This window comes from Hydra vulgaris, chromosome 06, assembly GCF_038396675.1.
Source record: "Hydra vulgaris chromosome 06, alternate assembly HydraT2T_AEP".
In the NCBI taxonomy this organism is placed as follows: Eukaryota; Metazoa; Cnidaria; class Hydrozoa; order Anthoathecata; family Hydridae; genus Hydra; species Hydra vulgaris.
Window position 1 is genome coordinate 22,795,001 of NC_088925.1, and position 17,660 is coordinate 22,812,660.

The 17,660-nt window shown below is 27.9% G+C and overlaps 2 protein-coding genes across 4 annotated transcripts in view; both read left to right on the forward strand.

The window, feature by feature from the left end:
* Positions 1-3,231: 3,231 nt before the first annotated feature.
* On the forward strand, positions 3,232-6,062 carry LOC100209842 (prohibitin-2). The gene is made up of 2 exons (XM_065799614.1): positions 3,232-3,530; positions 5,061-6,062. The coding sequence occupies exons 1-2, from the start codon at positions 3,319-3,321 to the stop codon at positions 5,728-5,730; spliced, it is 882 nt and encodes a 293-aa protein (XP_065655686.1). The 5' UTR covers positions 3,232-3,318; the 3' UTR covers positions 5,731-6,062.
* Positions 6,063-7,980: 1,918 nt separating this feature from the next.
* LOC105849501 (cilia- and flagella-associated protein 65) overlaps positions 7,981-17,660 on the forward strand; it is a 131,337-nt gene continuing 121,657 nt past the window's right edge. For 2 of the 3 annotated variants that reach the window (XM_065799615.1, XM_065799617.1), the window contains exons 1-2: positions 13,005-13,187; positions 15,399-15,501. In XM_065799615.1, the coding sequence (XP_065655687.1) occupies positions 13,039-13,187; positions 15,399-15,501 (252 nt within the window). In that variant the 5' untranslated portion in view covers positions 13,005-13,038. Of the gene's footprint in view, positions 8,616-13,004; positions 13,188-15,398; positions 15,502-17,660 lie in introns of those variants that run through there. The other variant, XM_065799616.1, reaches the window with a different exon arrangement.

Genomic DNA, 17,660 nt, shown 5'->3' on the forward strand with positions numbered 1-17,660 from the left:
TGTAGTTGTTTATGTAGTTGTTATGTAGTTATTATGTAGTTGTTATGTAGTTGTTATGTAGTTGTTAGGTAGTTTTTAGACATTTAACAGTTTATTGTTACCTTATAGCACTCAAAATTCTAAATAAATCTAAAATTACAAACTTAAATAACAATTTTATTAGTACGAAAAACTACTGTAAAGATCGAAATAATGTTGTGTAGTATTCAGCTTAATTAAAGCGTAATCTACAATTCTTATGCTTTTTAAGATAAAATAAATTTAACCTGGAGGTTCTTTTTCTTTTAACAGATGTCAAAAAAATTTTGAAAATACATGATTGCTTATTCTGCACACTGATTTGTTCTGGGTATTTCCAGACTCGATGGTTCCTAAATCCAAAATTTTTTCACTAAGTTTAACGCTTTTTTGTAACCGCGCACTCTGCTACATAGCTTTTGATAATCATCTGCATTCTACATTTTGTCAGTAAACCAATGGTCCAACCATCAGTAAGAGATGAACCTACAAATGTCGAGGAGTGACTCTCTTTTCTCTGGTAGGAAAATAAATGCCAAAAGAGCTGGTATTGCTCAGGAACTCTATCTTGCATTATTTAATTTAGGTATTTTCTAAAACTTCACTGTAGGAAATACTCCAGATTCTTCAAAAAAAGCGGAGTATCCGAGTTCAATTAAATAGAAATTTTATATCATCACGCTATCGTGCTGTTTCAGTAATCGCTTCTTTTTCTTGAATTTCTTTCTGAACTGTTCATAGTTCTTTAAAAGTTCCGGGATAAACGGATATTCAATATTGGGCGACATAATATTACCTTCAAGTTCTTCGTTTATTACTACGCGAAGGACTCAGTCAAAAAACATGGTGTTGACAACTAATGATTTTTTATCAACATCATGTTCTTGATGAACATGATAATGACAGTAAATAATTAGTGGTCAACATCAAGTCCATCAAGAATTTAGTGCTAGCCTTCCAGTTTCTTATCAGTAAAACGTCTTTATAACTGACTGAAAATCCCATTCCTTCTTCCAGTGTTTACATTCATAGGGTCCACTAAAATCATCTTTTTACTTTTCCATAAATTGTATTTATCAAGAATAGCTGTTATACTTTAGTAACAGTATTGCTTTTCCGTATGGTAGATCTGGTGCTTGTAAACTTGACTTCTCTTTTTTTATTCTTTAACACTAACAATTAAAATTCTTGATGACTATAACGTTTACCATCAAAGTGCAGTGACTAGGTTTCTAAATTTAGTGTTTTCTTTATTTTTTCTTTAAGTATAATATCTTAATTAATAGTTGATCTGAATATACCAGACTGTAAAGGCGCCCGAATTTTGATCCCATCTTGAGATAACTGTCGACAAATGGTTGCTACTTTGCTGGTTGATATTTTTGAAGATGTTATTAATTTGGTTACAGTTTCAATGACTGTTCTTCTGAATCTTCAGACTCTTGATATTCTGCCTTAGACTCGAATTTGTAAGTTGACATTGTTTCTGTTGCCGTTACTGTTGTTGAAATAGGCTTCAAGGGATGGATAGATTTTGAACTAACAGCCATCCCAGTTGTATACCCAACCTGTCCTTTTTTTTTAATCTGAAAATGATACAACCTTTTGTTCTCGCTGCTGAACCATTCACCATCTTGTTTTGTGATATCAAAACTTCATTCGATGGATTGTATTTTCTTTGTTTTACACATTTATTGTAAATCTTCAGCATTTAATCCAGTTTTTCCTGAATGACTTGAATTGATAAATGTGGAAATTTTTTTTTGCCATAAACGTGTTACTTCTTTCTCAATTTACTTTATGCGTTTTCATCTCCCTTTGATAGATTCTCTCATTCTCACAAATAGTGAATAAAAATTTAGATTTTTAGTGGTGCCCTGATGTCATCTTCCCGTGATTTTTTTGCTAATAGAACAGTTCTTCTTTTCCTATGTGACTCATACAATTATATAAGATTCTTCGTCGTTTTGTTTCATTCAGTAGTGAAAGTATTTTTTTTTATAGGATATTATGATTGAAAATAGTACTTGAATATATTTCTGAAAAGCATAATAAATATAAATGCTATTGTACTTCTATATTATTTGACTGCCATCTGGAATATACAGATTCATATACAATCATTAGTGTTGCTCAACCAGGGAGCTTTTATAGTCTAAATCTTGCTAATTTTTATAAACTTCTAGAAGACTTCAGAAAGTTCTAAAAAGTTTCAGAGATTTATAAAAAAGTCTAGAATAGTCCAGAAAATTTTAGAAAGTTCCATAAGGTTCTATGCTTCAGAAAATGCTACTGCCTGTAAATACTATTAAAAATGGAAAAGAAATTAAAACAAGTTGTGCAGTATTTTCAGTTTTTGAAAAATACTTGTTCAAAAGCACTTAAAATTTTTGATAAAAATTCGAAACTTAAACTTTGAAAAAAAGCTCGAATCATTTTTGCTTTCACTCAGCTAACCACATTGCAAGAGTAAATTTAATATTTTTGAAAATTTGATGATTTTCTAAACAAATACAAGATGTCTCATTTGAAACATCTTTTATTTGTTTAAAAAGAACCATAAGGTCCTAGAAGGTCTTCTTAAAGTTTATGGAAATTAGCAAGGTTTGATGCTGGCACTGACCAAATAAGCCACTGACCAAAGAAAGGAGGCTCGAATATTCTAGTAAATCCTCTTCCATGGTGTTCTGTGATAAGACTTTCTTGAAGCACAATTTATAACATATTAAAAAAAAAAAAACAATTTGAAAAAATAACAATTTAAAAAATAGCAGTTAAAGAAAATAACAACTAAAAAAAAAAATTTAAAAAGATAACTATTAAAACAAATTACAATTAAAAAAAAAAAAATTGTGTTTTGCAAAAAATGCCTTCTTTCAATTTTTGTTTGAAAATGCCTTTTTTAAAAATAACTTTTTATAGAATTTCGCTTTATTTGAAATCCAATTTGCAATATTATGGGAAAAAATATTTCGGTGACTTATGACACCCACCAAGCTTTCGAATGACTTAGGGTGACATTTTTTAAGAGTTTTCATGTTAACTTGATTTTGAAACATAAGCTCTACAAAAAATCACGTGGAAAATCTTTTAATAAACAGTCATATCCCTATTATTTATACCTGAAAACGGTGTTCTTCAGAATTGCTGTTAGCATTAACGGTGAAATTTACTGACCGAACGCTGTCTTCTTTATCCCTTCGATACGACTCCCACTCCAGACTCCCGCTTAGTAGCGGGATTTCCTGTACTGTAGCTATATCCTGTACGAGCTATTGCGCTTACATAAACTTGATAAGTATGGCACAACTGTTAAAGAATTTATTTGGTAAATTTGCTAACGGCGTTCCCTCTGGTTCAACATCAGGTATTACATTTTTGGCTGGATTAGGTTTAGTTGGATACGGTATAAAAGAGTCAATATACACTGTCGATGGCGGGCACCGAGCAATCATATTTAGTAGAATAAGTGGGGTTCAACCTGAAGTTTATGCAGAAGGAATACATCTTAGGTTTGAAGTCACTTTTTTTTTTTGTTTAATTTGTTTATAGTTGTTAACTTAATACATGTATAATGATATATATGTATATTATATGTAACTAAAATATAGTGTCGAAAATGCAAAACTGAAATAGACGAGAAAATATTGTTACTGGAGTTATGTCGATTGGAATAAGAATAAAAATGCTGTATTAGAAATTACATAGAAAATTCTACTATTGGAATAACATAAAAATTAAAACTACTGGATTAACATCAAAAATAGTATTTTTGGGACAGCATTACAAATTAACTTTCTTTAATACAGGTTCTCAATTATAGACTATATATTGTCAAGTAAGTGATGAAATCATGCTTATTTGTCAACTGAAATATTAGACAATGCAATAAAGAAAATCAAATATCAATGCACTAGTTCTGATTGGGCAAGGTATATATTTGTTAGGTCCTGTTTTTGTATAAAATAATTTTAAAGTTTTTTTAATATGTTCAAAAGCCTAATTATTTGTAACAAGTTAGAGCTAAACTTTTTTTATACAATTATGTCTTGACCTTGATTGCTTTAGCTTTGACCTTCATGAAAAACTACATAAAATTAAAGAGTTAAAAGTTTTCATTCTTTATTATATGTAATTAATTACATAATTAATGATTCTTTATTTTTTGTAATTACTTTATTAACGTAAGACGAAAATTTAAGTCTTTGGTCTCGAAAATGTTTGCGTAGGCCTTGGCCTTGAAACTCTTATTTTTGGCCTTGGTCTTGTAGCATGTGGCCTTGACCTTGCTACTTTTGGCCTTGTTAACAACTCTGATTATGCCCATACTTTGCATCTATATTGGTTCTCTCGCATTATTTTGTATATGTGTGCCCTACACCAGTGTGTGCCTACACTAACATGTACTAGTACTGGTGTTATTTGATATTTGAAATTAGTGTGAAAAAGGAATAAACACTGTCAGTATTTATTCCTTTTTCACATATCAATGGCATCAAATATTATCTTTTCACATTTAAAAAAAAAAAAATGTTTTTAATACAAAAAATTGCAAAACTATTTCACGTTCCTTTGATACTAATTTTTATATTCAAGATTTTAATATTTTACATTCCTTCCAAACTTAATATAAAATTTTAAAATCATATTTAATTTAAGGTCTTTTAGTTCAAAAAAAGGTTTATAAAATAACTTAATTCTTTAAAAAATTCACAATTGTGATTAAATGATTTTTTTACATCTTTTATTAACATTATTACAAATATTTTCTGAATAAACGTTTTTTATTTTCTGAATAAATGATATTAATAGACAATGAAAATATTTCAAAATAAAAAAAGTTTTGCTTAACATTAAAACTGCTGCAAAAAAAATGCATTATGGTGAACTTATTATAATTAGTATTATTAGTTATAATCAGCTTGTAAGTCATTTTTAATCTGGAGTTTTTAAAATATGCTCTTAAAAATAGTTTAAAATTATAGAAAACTTAAATATAGTTGATTTTTCTTATATACATTTATTAAAACTTTTATTTTTAGAATACCATGGTTTCAGTACCCTATAATTTATGACATAAGAGCACAACCTCGTGTAATAGCCTCTCCTACAGGCAGCAAAGATTTGCAAATGGTGAATATTAGTTTGCGTGTTTTGTCTCGCCCAATTGCATCTGCATTACCATCAATTTATCAAAGACTAGGTTTGGATTATAATGAGCGTGTACTACCATCAATTTGTAATGAAGTTTTGAAGAGTGTTGTTGCTCAGTTTAATGCATCACAGTTGATCACGATGCGTCAGGAAGTCAGTTTGATGGTTCGTCGTGAGCTTGTTGATAGAGCGAAAGATTTTAACATAATTCTTGATGACGTTTCAATTACAGATTTAACCTTTAGTCCACAATACACTGCTGCTGTTGAATCTAAACAAGTTGCACAACAGGAAGCTCAGCGTGCTGCATTTCTTGTTGAGCGAGCTATCCAAGAGCGCCAGCAAAAAATAGTTGCATCTGAAGGTGAAGCTAAAGCAGCAATGTTATTGGGTGATGCAATCAAAGAAAATCCGGGGTATTTAAAATTACGAAGAATATCTGCTGCTCAAAATATAGCCAGAGTCATTGCACAATCACAGAATAAGGTTTATCTTAATGCTAACAACTTGCTGCTAAACATAAAAGATACTGATCAAATTGATGTGGGATTAAAATAATTAAAAGAACAAAATTGATTTAGGATTGACAAATTGACAAGTGAAATTTTTTATGATAAAATAAGTGGGTTTTTTTATGCATTTGAATCTTTTAATCATGTTTTTTGATACTTTGCTATAGATTTTTTTAAAAAAAGGTTATTTTAAATTTGTATTGTTATAAAACAAGAAAACAATTATTAAACTTTGTAGCAAAACTATAATAAACTAAAAAAAACTGGATGAAATAAAGAAGTAAAAAGCAAATTATTTTACACATTGTATATGTATTTTCTGTCATGGTTGTCATAAATAAATGATATACTTGTCTACAATATAATTTGTCATAACTATGTTATTGTGTTTCAATAGCGTGTACTTTATTAATTTTTATAGTTAAACAGAAAATATCAAATGCTGTAAAGCATACAATCCATTAACTAAAACTTATAAATTTTATCTCACCAAAAAATATAAAATCCTAAATAATAAAAATACTACTAAATAATAAAAATACAACTAAGTAATCCTAAATAATAAAGATACTAATCTATTAAATAAAAGGAGTTTGGTTATTTCTATGTGCAGACATAAAAAAGATTCCTTTTTACCCAATTTGACCCTGGTAATTAGTAAAGATGTTTTTTCCTTATTATTTAATGCCAGAACTCATTTCATTGTTGTTGTTTTTTTATTTTCTAATGGTTTTTGATTTTTTAAAATACTTGATTTAAATATATGACTGATGAGTGCTGGAAATTAGCATAAACTTCAAGTACCATTAAAAAGTTTTTTTTTTCATCTATATGTATTAGGTAACAGCGGAGGGTTTAGTACATACATCAACTGAATATTTAGGATATCCAGTACAGTGCCGCTACATCTACTGAAGGGATTGGTTATGGCAGCAAAAAAAAAAAAATTTTTTTTTTTCTGAAAATTCGAAGTAGACATTGCATATGCATTTTCTGTCATGGCTGTCTAAAAATAAACTTGTCATAACTATGATGTTTTTTGATGGTATGGTCTTTATTTAGTTTGAAAGAAATTTGGATTATTAACTCTTCCTTAGTAATTGTTTTAGTATATATATCAGGGATTCGGAGTCCCAAAAGGACTCCGGCTCTATATCTCTACTTTTTCCAAGTCTGTAGTGTTCAAAAGCTCTAAATGTGTTTGTTGACTTATGATCTGCGACAAGAAAAAAATTCATGAGATTTAAAGACTTGAAACTTATTGTTTTTAAACCCGGAGTCCTGGAGTCCCGGAGTCCTTGCCGCCATTATACTTAAGGACTCCAGGCTCAAAAAATAATTGTTCCTCTAACCTTAAAGTCTTAACTTTTTTCCTATTAGTAGTCCATAAACTTATTTATATTTTTAGAGCTCCTGGATACCAAAAAGCTAGGATAAAGTAATCTTTTTGTGACTTTCAAATCCGGAGTCCTTTTTGGGACTCTGCATCCCTGATATATATATATATATATATATATATATATATATATATATATATATATATATATATATATATATATATATATATATATATATATAATTATATATATATATATATATATATATATATATATATATATATATATATATATATATATATCTATATCTATATATATATATATATATCTATATCTATCAGCCCTCGGAAGTAGGATTTGGCATTTGGCAATGCAGACCTAACTGCTGACCTAAATGTTTTCAAGGTCTGCAAAAAATTGCTGACCTTATTTCTATGTTTTATTATAACCCCCTTGGCGGTAATTTTTTTTTCCAACCTGATATCAACAACTAACAATTTAAGGTTGGCAATTTAATGGTGATCTCATTTTTCTTAATGCCAGAGGCTGATTTTATATATATATATATATATATATATATATATATATATATATATATATATATATATATATATATATGTATATGTATGTATATATATATATATATATATATGTATATATATATATATATATATATATATATATAAATATATATATATATATATATATATATATATATATATATAAATATATATATATATATATATATATATATGTATATATATATTTGGGTGTCCCAAAAACAACATTTTTGAAAAATATATGCTGCCACCCCCTTGTTTAAATTTTTTTTTTGAATAAAGCACTGGTTTAAAAAGTTTTTTTAATAAAAAATATTCTTAGGGTTCCCTCAAGATATATAACTGGTTCATGTTTAAATCAATTCTTTGTTCAAACAAACTTTGTTCGAATATTTCAGAAAAATGGGAAAAGCTTAAGCTAAAAAAAGGAGCTGTAAAGCCAATCAATTACAACCTGAGAAGACCTGTCTATCTCCTTGAAACTCCACTGAGTTCTCTACCTAGCAGGCAATTGCCTAACTAATAGTCATGTTATTAGATACTTTCTGTATGTTATTTCCCCCAGGGTTAAAAAATTCAGACTGATCAATACTAATTTTGCTTGTGCACCAAAGACATCTTCTGGAGGTATGAAGTGCAAAGGAACTGATGGGTCTTGCAACGCTGTGGGTGGAGAATATTGTCTGCTCCGGAGTATTGTAAATATATGGGCCCCTTGTGATTTTCAGAACTATGTTCTTTCAGAAGTAAGCATACTAAACAAGTTTCTAGAAATTTACAAGCAACATAAAGCTGTTTGTAATGAACAAACATTTAAAATGAAACCAAATGCATCACAAAAGCAGCAAGAAAAGTTCCTTATAATGACAGATAACCTGTTTGAAATTAGTTCTCAACAGTTTGAGTACACCATGCGTCAGGATACTTCTATGCTAAGAGACAGTACTACAATAAAAGAAGACTTAGACTTTCTTGAAGATCAAAGACACGACAGAAAAATGTTCATCAGTGCTTGCTTTGATGAAGAGTTAGAGGTAATAAACATTTAATGAAGCTAAAAATGCATAAGATTTCTCAAATATTTAATTATTTTTATAAGACATGTACTAGAAAAATTCTATGCAGACATTTTAAAGGATATTTATTTAACTATTGTATTTCGATATTGAATGTTATATATATTTTGAAAGTACATATATTAATATTCTTAAATTTCACTTAAGAAAGTTTGTGAAGTTTTGTATGTGAGAATGCGCCCACTTTGCGTTTTACACTCGACATCAGCTTTTGCACAGTCTTCAGCTAAACTTTCTTGGTAGCTCTAATCCATTTATTTTTGAAGTCTTTAATGTTTTTGGCTTCTTTTACATTTAACCTTAGTTTTCTTTTGACAAGAGCCTAATATCTTTCGATAGGACGTAGTTTGGGACAATTTAATGGATTGCAGTGTTTTTCAACAAAATCTCATTTATGTTCTCTAAGCCAGTTTAAAGTTGTCCCAGAATAGTGACATGATGATAAATTAGGCTAAAACAACGGCTTACCCGTGTGTGATCTTGAAAACGGCAAAAGACGTTTCTTGAGGCATTCTTTTATGTATATTTTGGTGTTAATTGTTCCCGTAGTCACAAAACAAGAGCTTCTTTCACCACATTCACAAATGGCTTGCCAAACTAAGAATTTTTTAGCAAATTTTTGCATTCGAATACATTTATAATTGGAATTCAGTTTCTTGTGATTAATTGCTGAATAATATTTGTCTGAATAATTGGTGTCCTGGAAGAGATCCAAAATATGCAGCACAATAAGTTTCATCGTCAATAATCAAACAAGATTTTTGGCACATAATTCTTTATAGAGCAGCTTTGAACAACGTATTGCGACATTTTCTTGATTTTCTTCACGACGAGGAACTTTTTTCTTTTTATAAGATTTATAGCCACAATTTTTCTTCACTCTTTGTATAGTGGAAGGATTTGTCTTAAATTTATTCGCTAAAGTTCAAACAGAAATCTCCGGTTTTCTGTCTGAGGCATCTTTCACTTGTTTACCAAGATCTCGTCTAACAAAACATTTTTTTCTTCCACTTCCTGATTTCCTTTTGATTGTACCAGTGTCTATAAATCGTTTCACAACGCTCTGCACTGTTCTCAAAGCAATCTGCAACTCTTTTGATATTGTTTTGTTTGATACACCAGGATTTTCAATAAGAAAATGCAAAAAAAATCTTTGCTTCTTATCTTGATTTGATAATATTTTTGATAACAGAGTTGTTTAAATTTTGATAACACTAATACAATGACATTTTAAAACATTAAGAGCTATGGAAGAAAACTGAAACAGATCAGTTAGTTTCTAAGGATTCAGAGAGAACAGATAATAAAGATCAGGATTATATCAGTGAAGAAGATGAACCACCTTTTAAAAAATGTAAAAGAAAATCAGTATTATGTTTTTTAGTATCTTTTAATTATTTCCTAGTCATTTCTCTCTCTCCCCCCATTCTTTTTAATATCATCATGCAAAAAATAAAAAATCTTGATTTCTTCATACTAAAAAACTTCTTCGATAGGTCCTGCCCAACTGTACCCTAATAGAAAAGATTATCACCCTGGCTTTAGTAATGAACCAACTTTGGCTGATAAACCTGATAGACCTAAATCAAGACAGATCTGGTCCCTCAGTCTTAGCAGTAAACAAGGAGATCACTAGGGAGAGTTTGATTGCAGCAACAACGCCAACATGTTTGAGAGCTGGTATCAGTATGAAAGATCAAACTCTATTCATCTCTAGCATTGTAAATTATCTTGAAGAAGATATCACAGAGTTAAGGATAAGCGGAGAGTCAATCAAACAAGGCAGATACAAACTAATCCATTCTGAAGATAAAAAATCATACTGTTTTAATATTTTAGTTTTTAGATTGTAATAATATATTAATCTGTTTTAGATTGCTGATTGATGAAGTTATTAAGTTTAAAGATAAAAATCTGTTTAGATTGTAAAATCCGTAATGAGTATATGGAAACAATGAAGAACAAGTCATAGGTGCAACACTTTGATGGAAAAATTGTAAAACCCAGAGAAGAATCAAGGAAAAAAGTTCTTATTGATAGACTAGCAGTATCAGTTACAAGTCCTTTTGTCAAGCAATTATTTACTTCATGGGTTGTTCCTATGGACAATGGGAAAGCTATGATATGGCTATTGTACTCTAGAATCTGTAGATAATTTTGAAATATCTGAGAATATCATTGCTGTGTGTACTGACACAACAGTTTAAAACACAGGAAAGAAATCAGGAGCAGCTGCAATATTAGTCAGAATTTTGAGACAATCAGTTCTCTGGCTCTTGTGTCAGCACCATATTGCAGAGAACCCTATAAAGTGGGGCATCAAAGCTATTTTTAAAGAGCAAACTGTGGGACCATCAAAACAGATGAATAAAGATTTAAAGCATACTTGGATGAATAGTTATTACCTTATTGCTAGTAAAGCAGGAGCTGAGAAAAAATTCAAGAAATTTTCTGAAAGTGAGCTGGTTGATGGAAGTGATCTTCACAGTTTATATCTCAAGTCTAAGAAATTCATTGTTTATTTCCTTGAGCATAATGTTTTTCCTAGGAATGATTATAAATAATTGGTAAAATACCTTGCATTCGATATGAATGTCAATTCACCCAGGTTTGAAAAGTTTAGTTTGTACCAACCAGGTGCTAACCATAATGGCAGATTTACGTGTAACAGCATCTACGTGTAACAGATCTTGGGGCTTTATGTGTAACGGTATCTATGTGTCCTCCAAGTCTCCCTCAGTCTGATACCACTCCCTGACAACACCACTAGTGTTGTCAGGGAGTGGTATCAGACTGAGGGAGACTTGGAGGAACTTGCATCTTATAAAGACTTTTGTAGCTTTGCATATGGGTTAAGTGTCACTAATGATTATGCTGAAAGAAACATTGGTCTTATCCAAGAATATGTTGATACATCCCACAATTAGGATCAGCGCCAGAATATATTGTTGATTGCCCGAGAGCATAGAAAATTGTCTCAAAAAAAATGCCACAGTCTCAACTCATGTTAAATAAATGATGTTAAAAAGTAATTGCAATGATTTATTTTAATCAGTTTATTAACTTTAATAAGACAATTTCGAAAAACAGTTTTAAATTTAATTTTCTACATAATCAAGTTAAAAATGTTCCATTTTCACCAAAATTCATGTTTGGAATTAAAACTCAATTTTAACTTGTAGCTGTTCCCAACATATTTAAAGGGAAATATTTTTGGTAGGGACTCTTTATATGGTGTATAATGGATAGGAAACCATAGCATGTTCAAATTCTAAAAAATGTATATGCACATGCACACACTTGTGTGGATTGAGATTAGTACTTTCCTAGTATATTTTGCATACTTTAAATTTTTTAATGCTGATATAAATCCAGAAACATTTTTCAGAAAAGGAAGAAAAATCAAAGAATAAAAAAATAACTTTTTTTTTGTTTTTATAAAAGTCCTTCATACCTAAATAGTACCTGCGTAAAGCCAAATTCTCAGTTGATGATGCACTGAAACCCCCTTTCATAGTTATATCATGATATCATCAATTACAATGCACATTTAAGTTTGCGAATATATTTATACATATTCTCTAGAAAGTTTTAGTATTAAGAGATTTATATCTATATTTTTTATTGTTTTATGTTGTTTTTATTATTTTACTTAAACTTTTTTTTTAATTTTTTCTTATAGATATTTAAATACATAGAGTGAATAAACAGTGTATATTAATTGGTGTTTGTAGTTATAAGTGCAATAAATCTACACACATCAAGAAGTTTTGATTTGGTTTATATACTGAAGCCCTTGCCTACTTTTGTTTAAGAATCATGTCAATAGTAGCATTAGCATTTGTATAGTTTAATTAAAAAGAACATAACATGTACTTTTTAGTTAAAATTTAAACAAAGGTTGTTGTCTATATGTTTCTTTTAATGAATAAAACAAATAAGTGGTTACAGTAATCAACATAGTTTTTTTTAACTTTTTTATTGCAAGATTTCAAGTTATTATATAAAAAATTAATGTATAGACTACTAACTGCTTATTTAGTTTTAAAAAAACAAGAACTTTATATGGTTTTTGCATTGTTATCACTTCTTAGAATTTAATGTTACTTTGCTTTGATTGATTTTTCTATTGTTTTCTTTTATTCATTGAGAACTCTCAAGTTGGTTGCACTTTATTTTTGCTAAATTTATTTTACTTAATTGGTTTGTTTTTGTTGTTAACATAATAATAGTATTAAATTATATAATGTTAATACAGAGATTATATTATTTGTAATATATCATTGTACATATGTTATATAATGTTTTGCATTTACCATTTGTGCATTGGTAATTTATTATTGTGCATTAAGCAGTGTGTGAAATTTAGAATTAGGTAAATATGCAAAAGCCTAAAAAAGCAATTTATCACCATTTTGGAATTGACATTGAAAGTAATTTGCATTGGCAAAGTTGGGAACTAGGTGGAGAGTACTCTGAAATAATAACATTGAAAAATGTAGATTTAAGAACAAAGAAAGTTAAATACAGGTTACTTTTTTTTTTTTTTTTGGCAAGTAGTTGTTTTTAATAGCTATGACATGTGTTTATATATTTTGTATAGTCATAAAAAATGTAAAAGCTCTTAAATATTATCAGGGCTCGAATTAAGCGTATTGGCAATGCTTTATCACACCTTCGCTATAAGTTTATTTTTAAACAAAATATTTTCTCTATTTGTTTTTTTTTTCTTTTTTTATTTAGCATTTTTTTGACCATTCTTAAAACTAATGTTTTTGAATTTAAATAACTTTATTTTCTGTAAATTAAACTAAATATAACTTTTAAATTTTAAAGCTAAATTTAGTTTGATTTACTGAATGGATAAAGTACATCACAGTAAATTTACATTTAAACTAAATCAAAACAACAAGTAATGTTACTGCAGTAACTTACAGTTACTCAACTATAAAATTTACTTAATATACTCAAAAACTTGCTAAAATTAACTAAATAAATGTTTTTATTTAATCTTATATGTTGTTAACACATAATATAAGCTTCTAACTAAAAATTATTTTAGCAAGAAATCTCAAATAGAATATAAAAAATGCGATACCATTTTTTAATATTTTATTTAAAGCAATATCAAGATCAAACATTTTCTTTAAATATGTAAGTTGTTTTTAGTAATTTTATTTAAAAAGAAATCTATTTGAACAAAAGAATTTAAAAATTCTAAAATTCTCTGCAAGTAAGGAAAAAGTTTTATTTAAATTGTAAACGTTTTTAATAGTTAATTATGATTTGTTTCTTGACAATAGTTTTAAAAGTAGAAACATTCTATTGCAAATATTAAACCAGTGATTGCAAAAGTTAAAATAAAAGTTAAATTATAAAGAATTTAAATTTAAATTAATAAATTATTTTACTTCTGCTCAAAGAAATTTTTTTCTAAAAAAATAATTTAAGGATATTGTTAAACTTAAGGAAAATTTTTTTGTTTCACTTTATTGCAAAACAATTTGAATGAAAACATCGACTTAAAAACCATTTGAATGAAAAGTTTTATTATACTTAAATTTTTATAAGTACGCTAGATCAAGAAACAATAAATTATAAAAAGTGTGGTATCTAATGTTTTTTTGCTCAATCTTACTTGTTTGGTCAATAGATTATAGACTTGTATGGTCTATAGACCAAACAAAGAGTTTTTGCGCAAATATGAAGTTATAAGTTTTATGACGATAATGTTTTAATTGACTAATTACAACAATACTATTTATTTATTAACTTCGTTTTACTTTAAACGCATTTTATGTTATTAAGGTTATAAACTGTATAAAACAGCAATAAAACAGTGTCATGAAGTTGTTTTACATTAACACAAGGGCTTTATATTGTTTATATTGTTTTACATTAACACAAGGGCTTTATATTGTTTATATTGTTTTACATTAACACAAGGGCTTTATATTGTTTATATTGTTTTACATTAACACAAGGGCTTTATATTGTTTATATTGTTTTACATTAACACAAGGGCTTTATATTGTTTATATTGTTTTACATTAACACAAGGGCTTTATATTGTTAAAACAACTGTTTTATTGATGTTTTATAGCTTTTTACAATAACAATTAAATACTCTTTAAAAATAACACATGTTTTATCGTCAGCATGAACATATTAAATAATTTTCTGTGACTAATTGAAGTGGTTCAAATATTTTAATATTTTTTAAGTATCATGTTAACTAAAAACAATTAGTAAAAGAAATATCTCATTTCAATGCTCATTTCACTATAACTGCAACATATGCTCATTTCAACATATGCTTATTTCAACTGCAACAAATGCTTATTTCACTATAACTGCAACTCTAACTTTAAATTATAAAAGTAACTTATGCTATATTAAAATCTGCAAAACAAGAAAATTATAAGATATTTTTAAGTATGAGAGAGAACATGTTAAAAAAATAGCAATTACGAACTAATTTACAAAGACACAATTTTTTACTAAAATTTTATACTAAATGCAACTCCTCTCCATTACCGAAAAGTGGCACTAGGAGAGATGGAGGGAGGAGGAGGGGGGTGTTGCAAAAAAATGTTTTTTTTTTGGTGATTAGATTTTTTTCAAGTTAATTCGAGCCCTGATTATTATTTTAAACAAGTTTACTTATTAATAATATTTATAGCTTCTTAAAAAAAATATTATTCAAAAAAATTAACTATAAGTTAAATTTTTTATATATAGAATTGTAAATGGTAAATATTTTGCTTCAAAATATCCTCAATCAATGGTTTTGAATGTTGGTTCTAAAGTAAATATACCAGTTGTGTTTAGGCCATTAGAAAAGGTAAATATCAATAAATTATTATTTCATTTTTAGTATCACATTAAAAGTATTTTATTTTATATTTATTACCACATAACACATGTTTTGATAAAAAAAATATTTTAGACGAATTCTGAAATATAATATTTTTGCTAAGATTTACATTATATTCTTTTTTGTTTTACGCTATAAGGTAAACGCTGGGTACATTTATGTATATGCTGGTCGTATACATAAAATACAATTCAGCTGTTCCATAAAAAGCGCTTTCTAAAAGATCTTTGTTCATTTTATTCTACAAAAAATTTTGATGATCTTATTTCATTAGCTTTGCATATTTTATGTTGTGTAGTAGCAAGTTGTGTAGTAACAAGATTTTTTAATCAATATTATCAAAATTTATTAAATTTTGATTGAAGGGTTATAAGTAAACTTATTATTATTTTTTTTTCTAGTTTTCTTCCTTTCATGTTTTTGTTTTGTTGTTTTCTTTATTGTTTCGACCTCTTTATAGAGGGTTTGCTTACAATAGTTTTGTAACAAATACATTAACATAAATTTATTTAACACTCAAAGTGTACACTCTGACACTAATATTGAATGATAACTTATAACATTGCAAAAACACTGTACTATGCCACTATCCCATGATTATTCAGCTAGTACAGTTTATGATGGGACTTTCAAAAAAGAGCATAAATTTTTAGGTTCTAAAAGTTGAAGAAATGAGGAATGTAAAAAAAAGTTGCTGTAATCTTATTGGAATAAAGCAGTACAAAAAATTTGATACATTTTACATGATCGCTTATACAAAACATTAGTGTACTGCAAAGTTCTTTACTGAAATTAATATTGTTTATTCTTTATATAAATATTATAAAAAACAGTCAAATTAATGTTTGCAGATGAAAGACTAATTTTTTAACATCTATAAAAGCAACTAATAGTTTAGAAAAATATTTGAAAAAATGTTCAGCTTTTTTGCAAATTATCATTGAACTGCTAAAAAATAATTAAAATTTTTCAATGCCTACTTTTTACATTTCAATACCTACATTTCAAATTTAACTGCGGTGGAATTGCTAAAGTAGCCATTTGACCCCAAGGATGGCTAAAAATTTTTATGTGTATTGTATGCAATTTAAGTTTAACCTAATTCTATAAACTATACCAATTACTCTAAATATCTAAATAATTTGGTTATAATAATGATTTAAATTTTGTTTATACTTTTTTTTTTTAAATTTACTTCATATATATATATATATATATATATATATATATATATATATATATATATATATATATATATATATATATATATTAGGCCACACAACTAATAATAACCTTGCTGTTTTATTTCTTAATGAAAATAATATTCCTCTTCCTGTTGATTAAGTTTGCAAGAGCAGGTCCAACTATGTTTACAATGTGTTTTTGTACCCTGTCTAAAAGAGAAAGGGCATCACTTAAAGGTCCATCCCAGATATGGCAACAGTATTCCATACAATGATGGATTTGAGATTTGTAGAGATAAAGAATAGAATCTGTAGTAAGAAAGTGGTGATAAAAGATAAAGAGATGCATTCTTAGCAGATGCTAATTTTGCAATGGATTTGATATATGGTTTCTAAGAAAGATCAGAAGTAAGAGTTAATCCCAGAAGATGAAGGGTAGGTGATTTGTCAAGTACATCACTATTCATAAATATAGGAAGATGAAATTATTGCAGTAATGATTGGCTGAAAAAAATTGGGTTTATCCGATTTCATCTTCAAAAGTTCATCTGCCGCTGAAAGCTCCATGCTGTAGCAGAATTGAGAGTCTTTTCATGCTCAAATCCCCCTCCAAGCAATCAGAGAGTGTTGGTTTCTTATCAAGACAAGAATAAATGGTATTATCATCAGTGAACAATGCCACCTTAGATGTGAGAATTCCTGGGATCATCATTAATGTAAATTAAAAAGATTATAGTGCCAAGAATAGAACCATAAGGAACCCCTGAAATTACAGGAAATGAAGAAAAGTGCTGTCCATCAAAGACAACTTTTATACTTTGATCCTTACAAGTTTGTTAGTTTTAAAAGTTTGTTTCCTATTTTTAAGCAAAAGTGCTTATAAATCAACTATTTAAATCTTTTAACAAATCTTTTTTATTTTAATTTTTGCAAATGATCTTT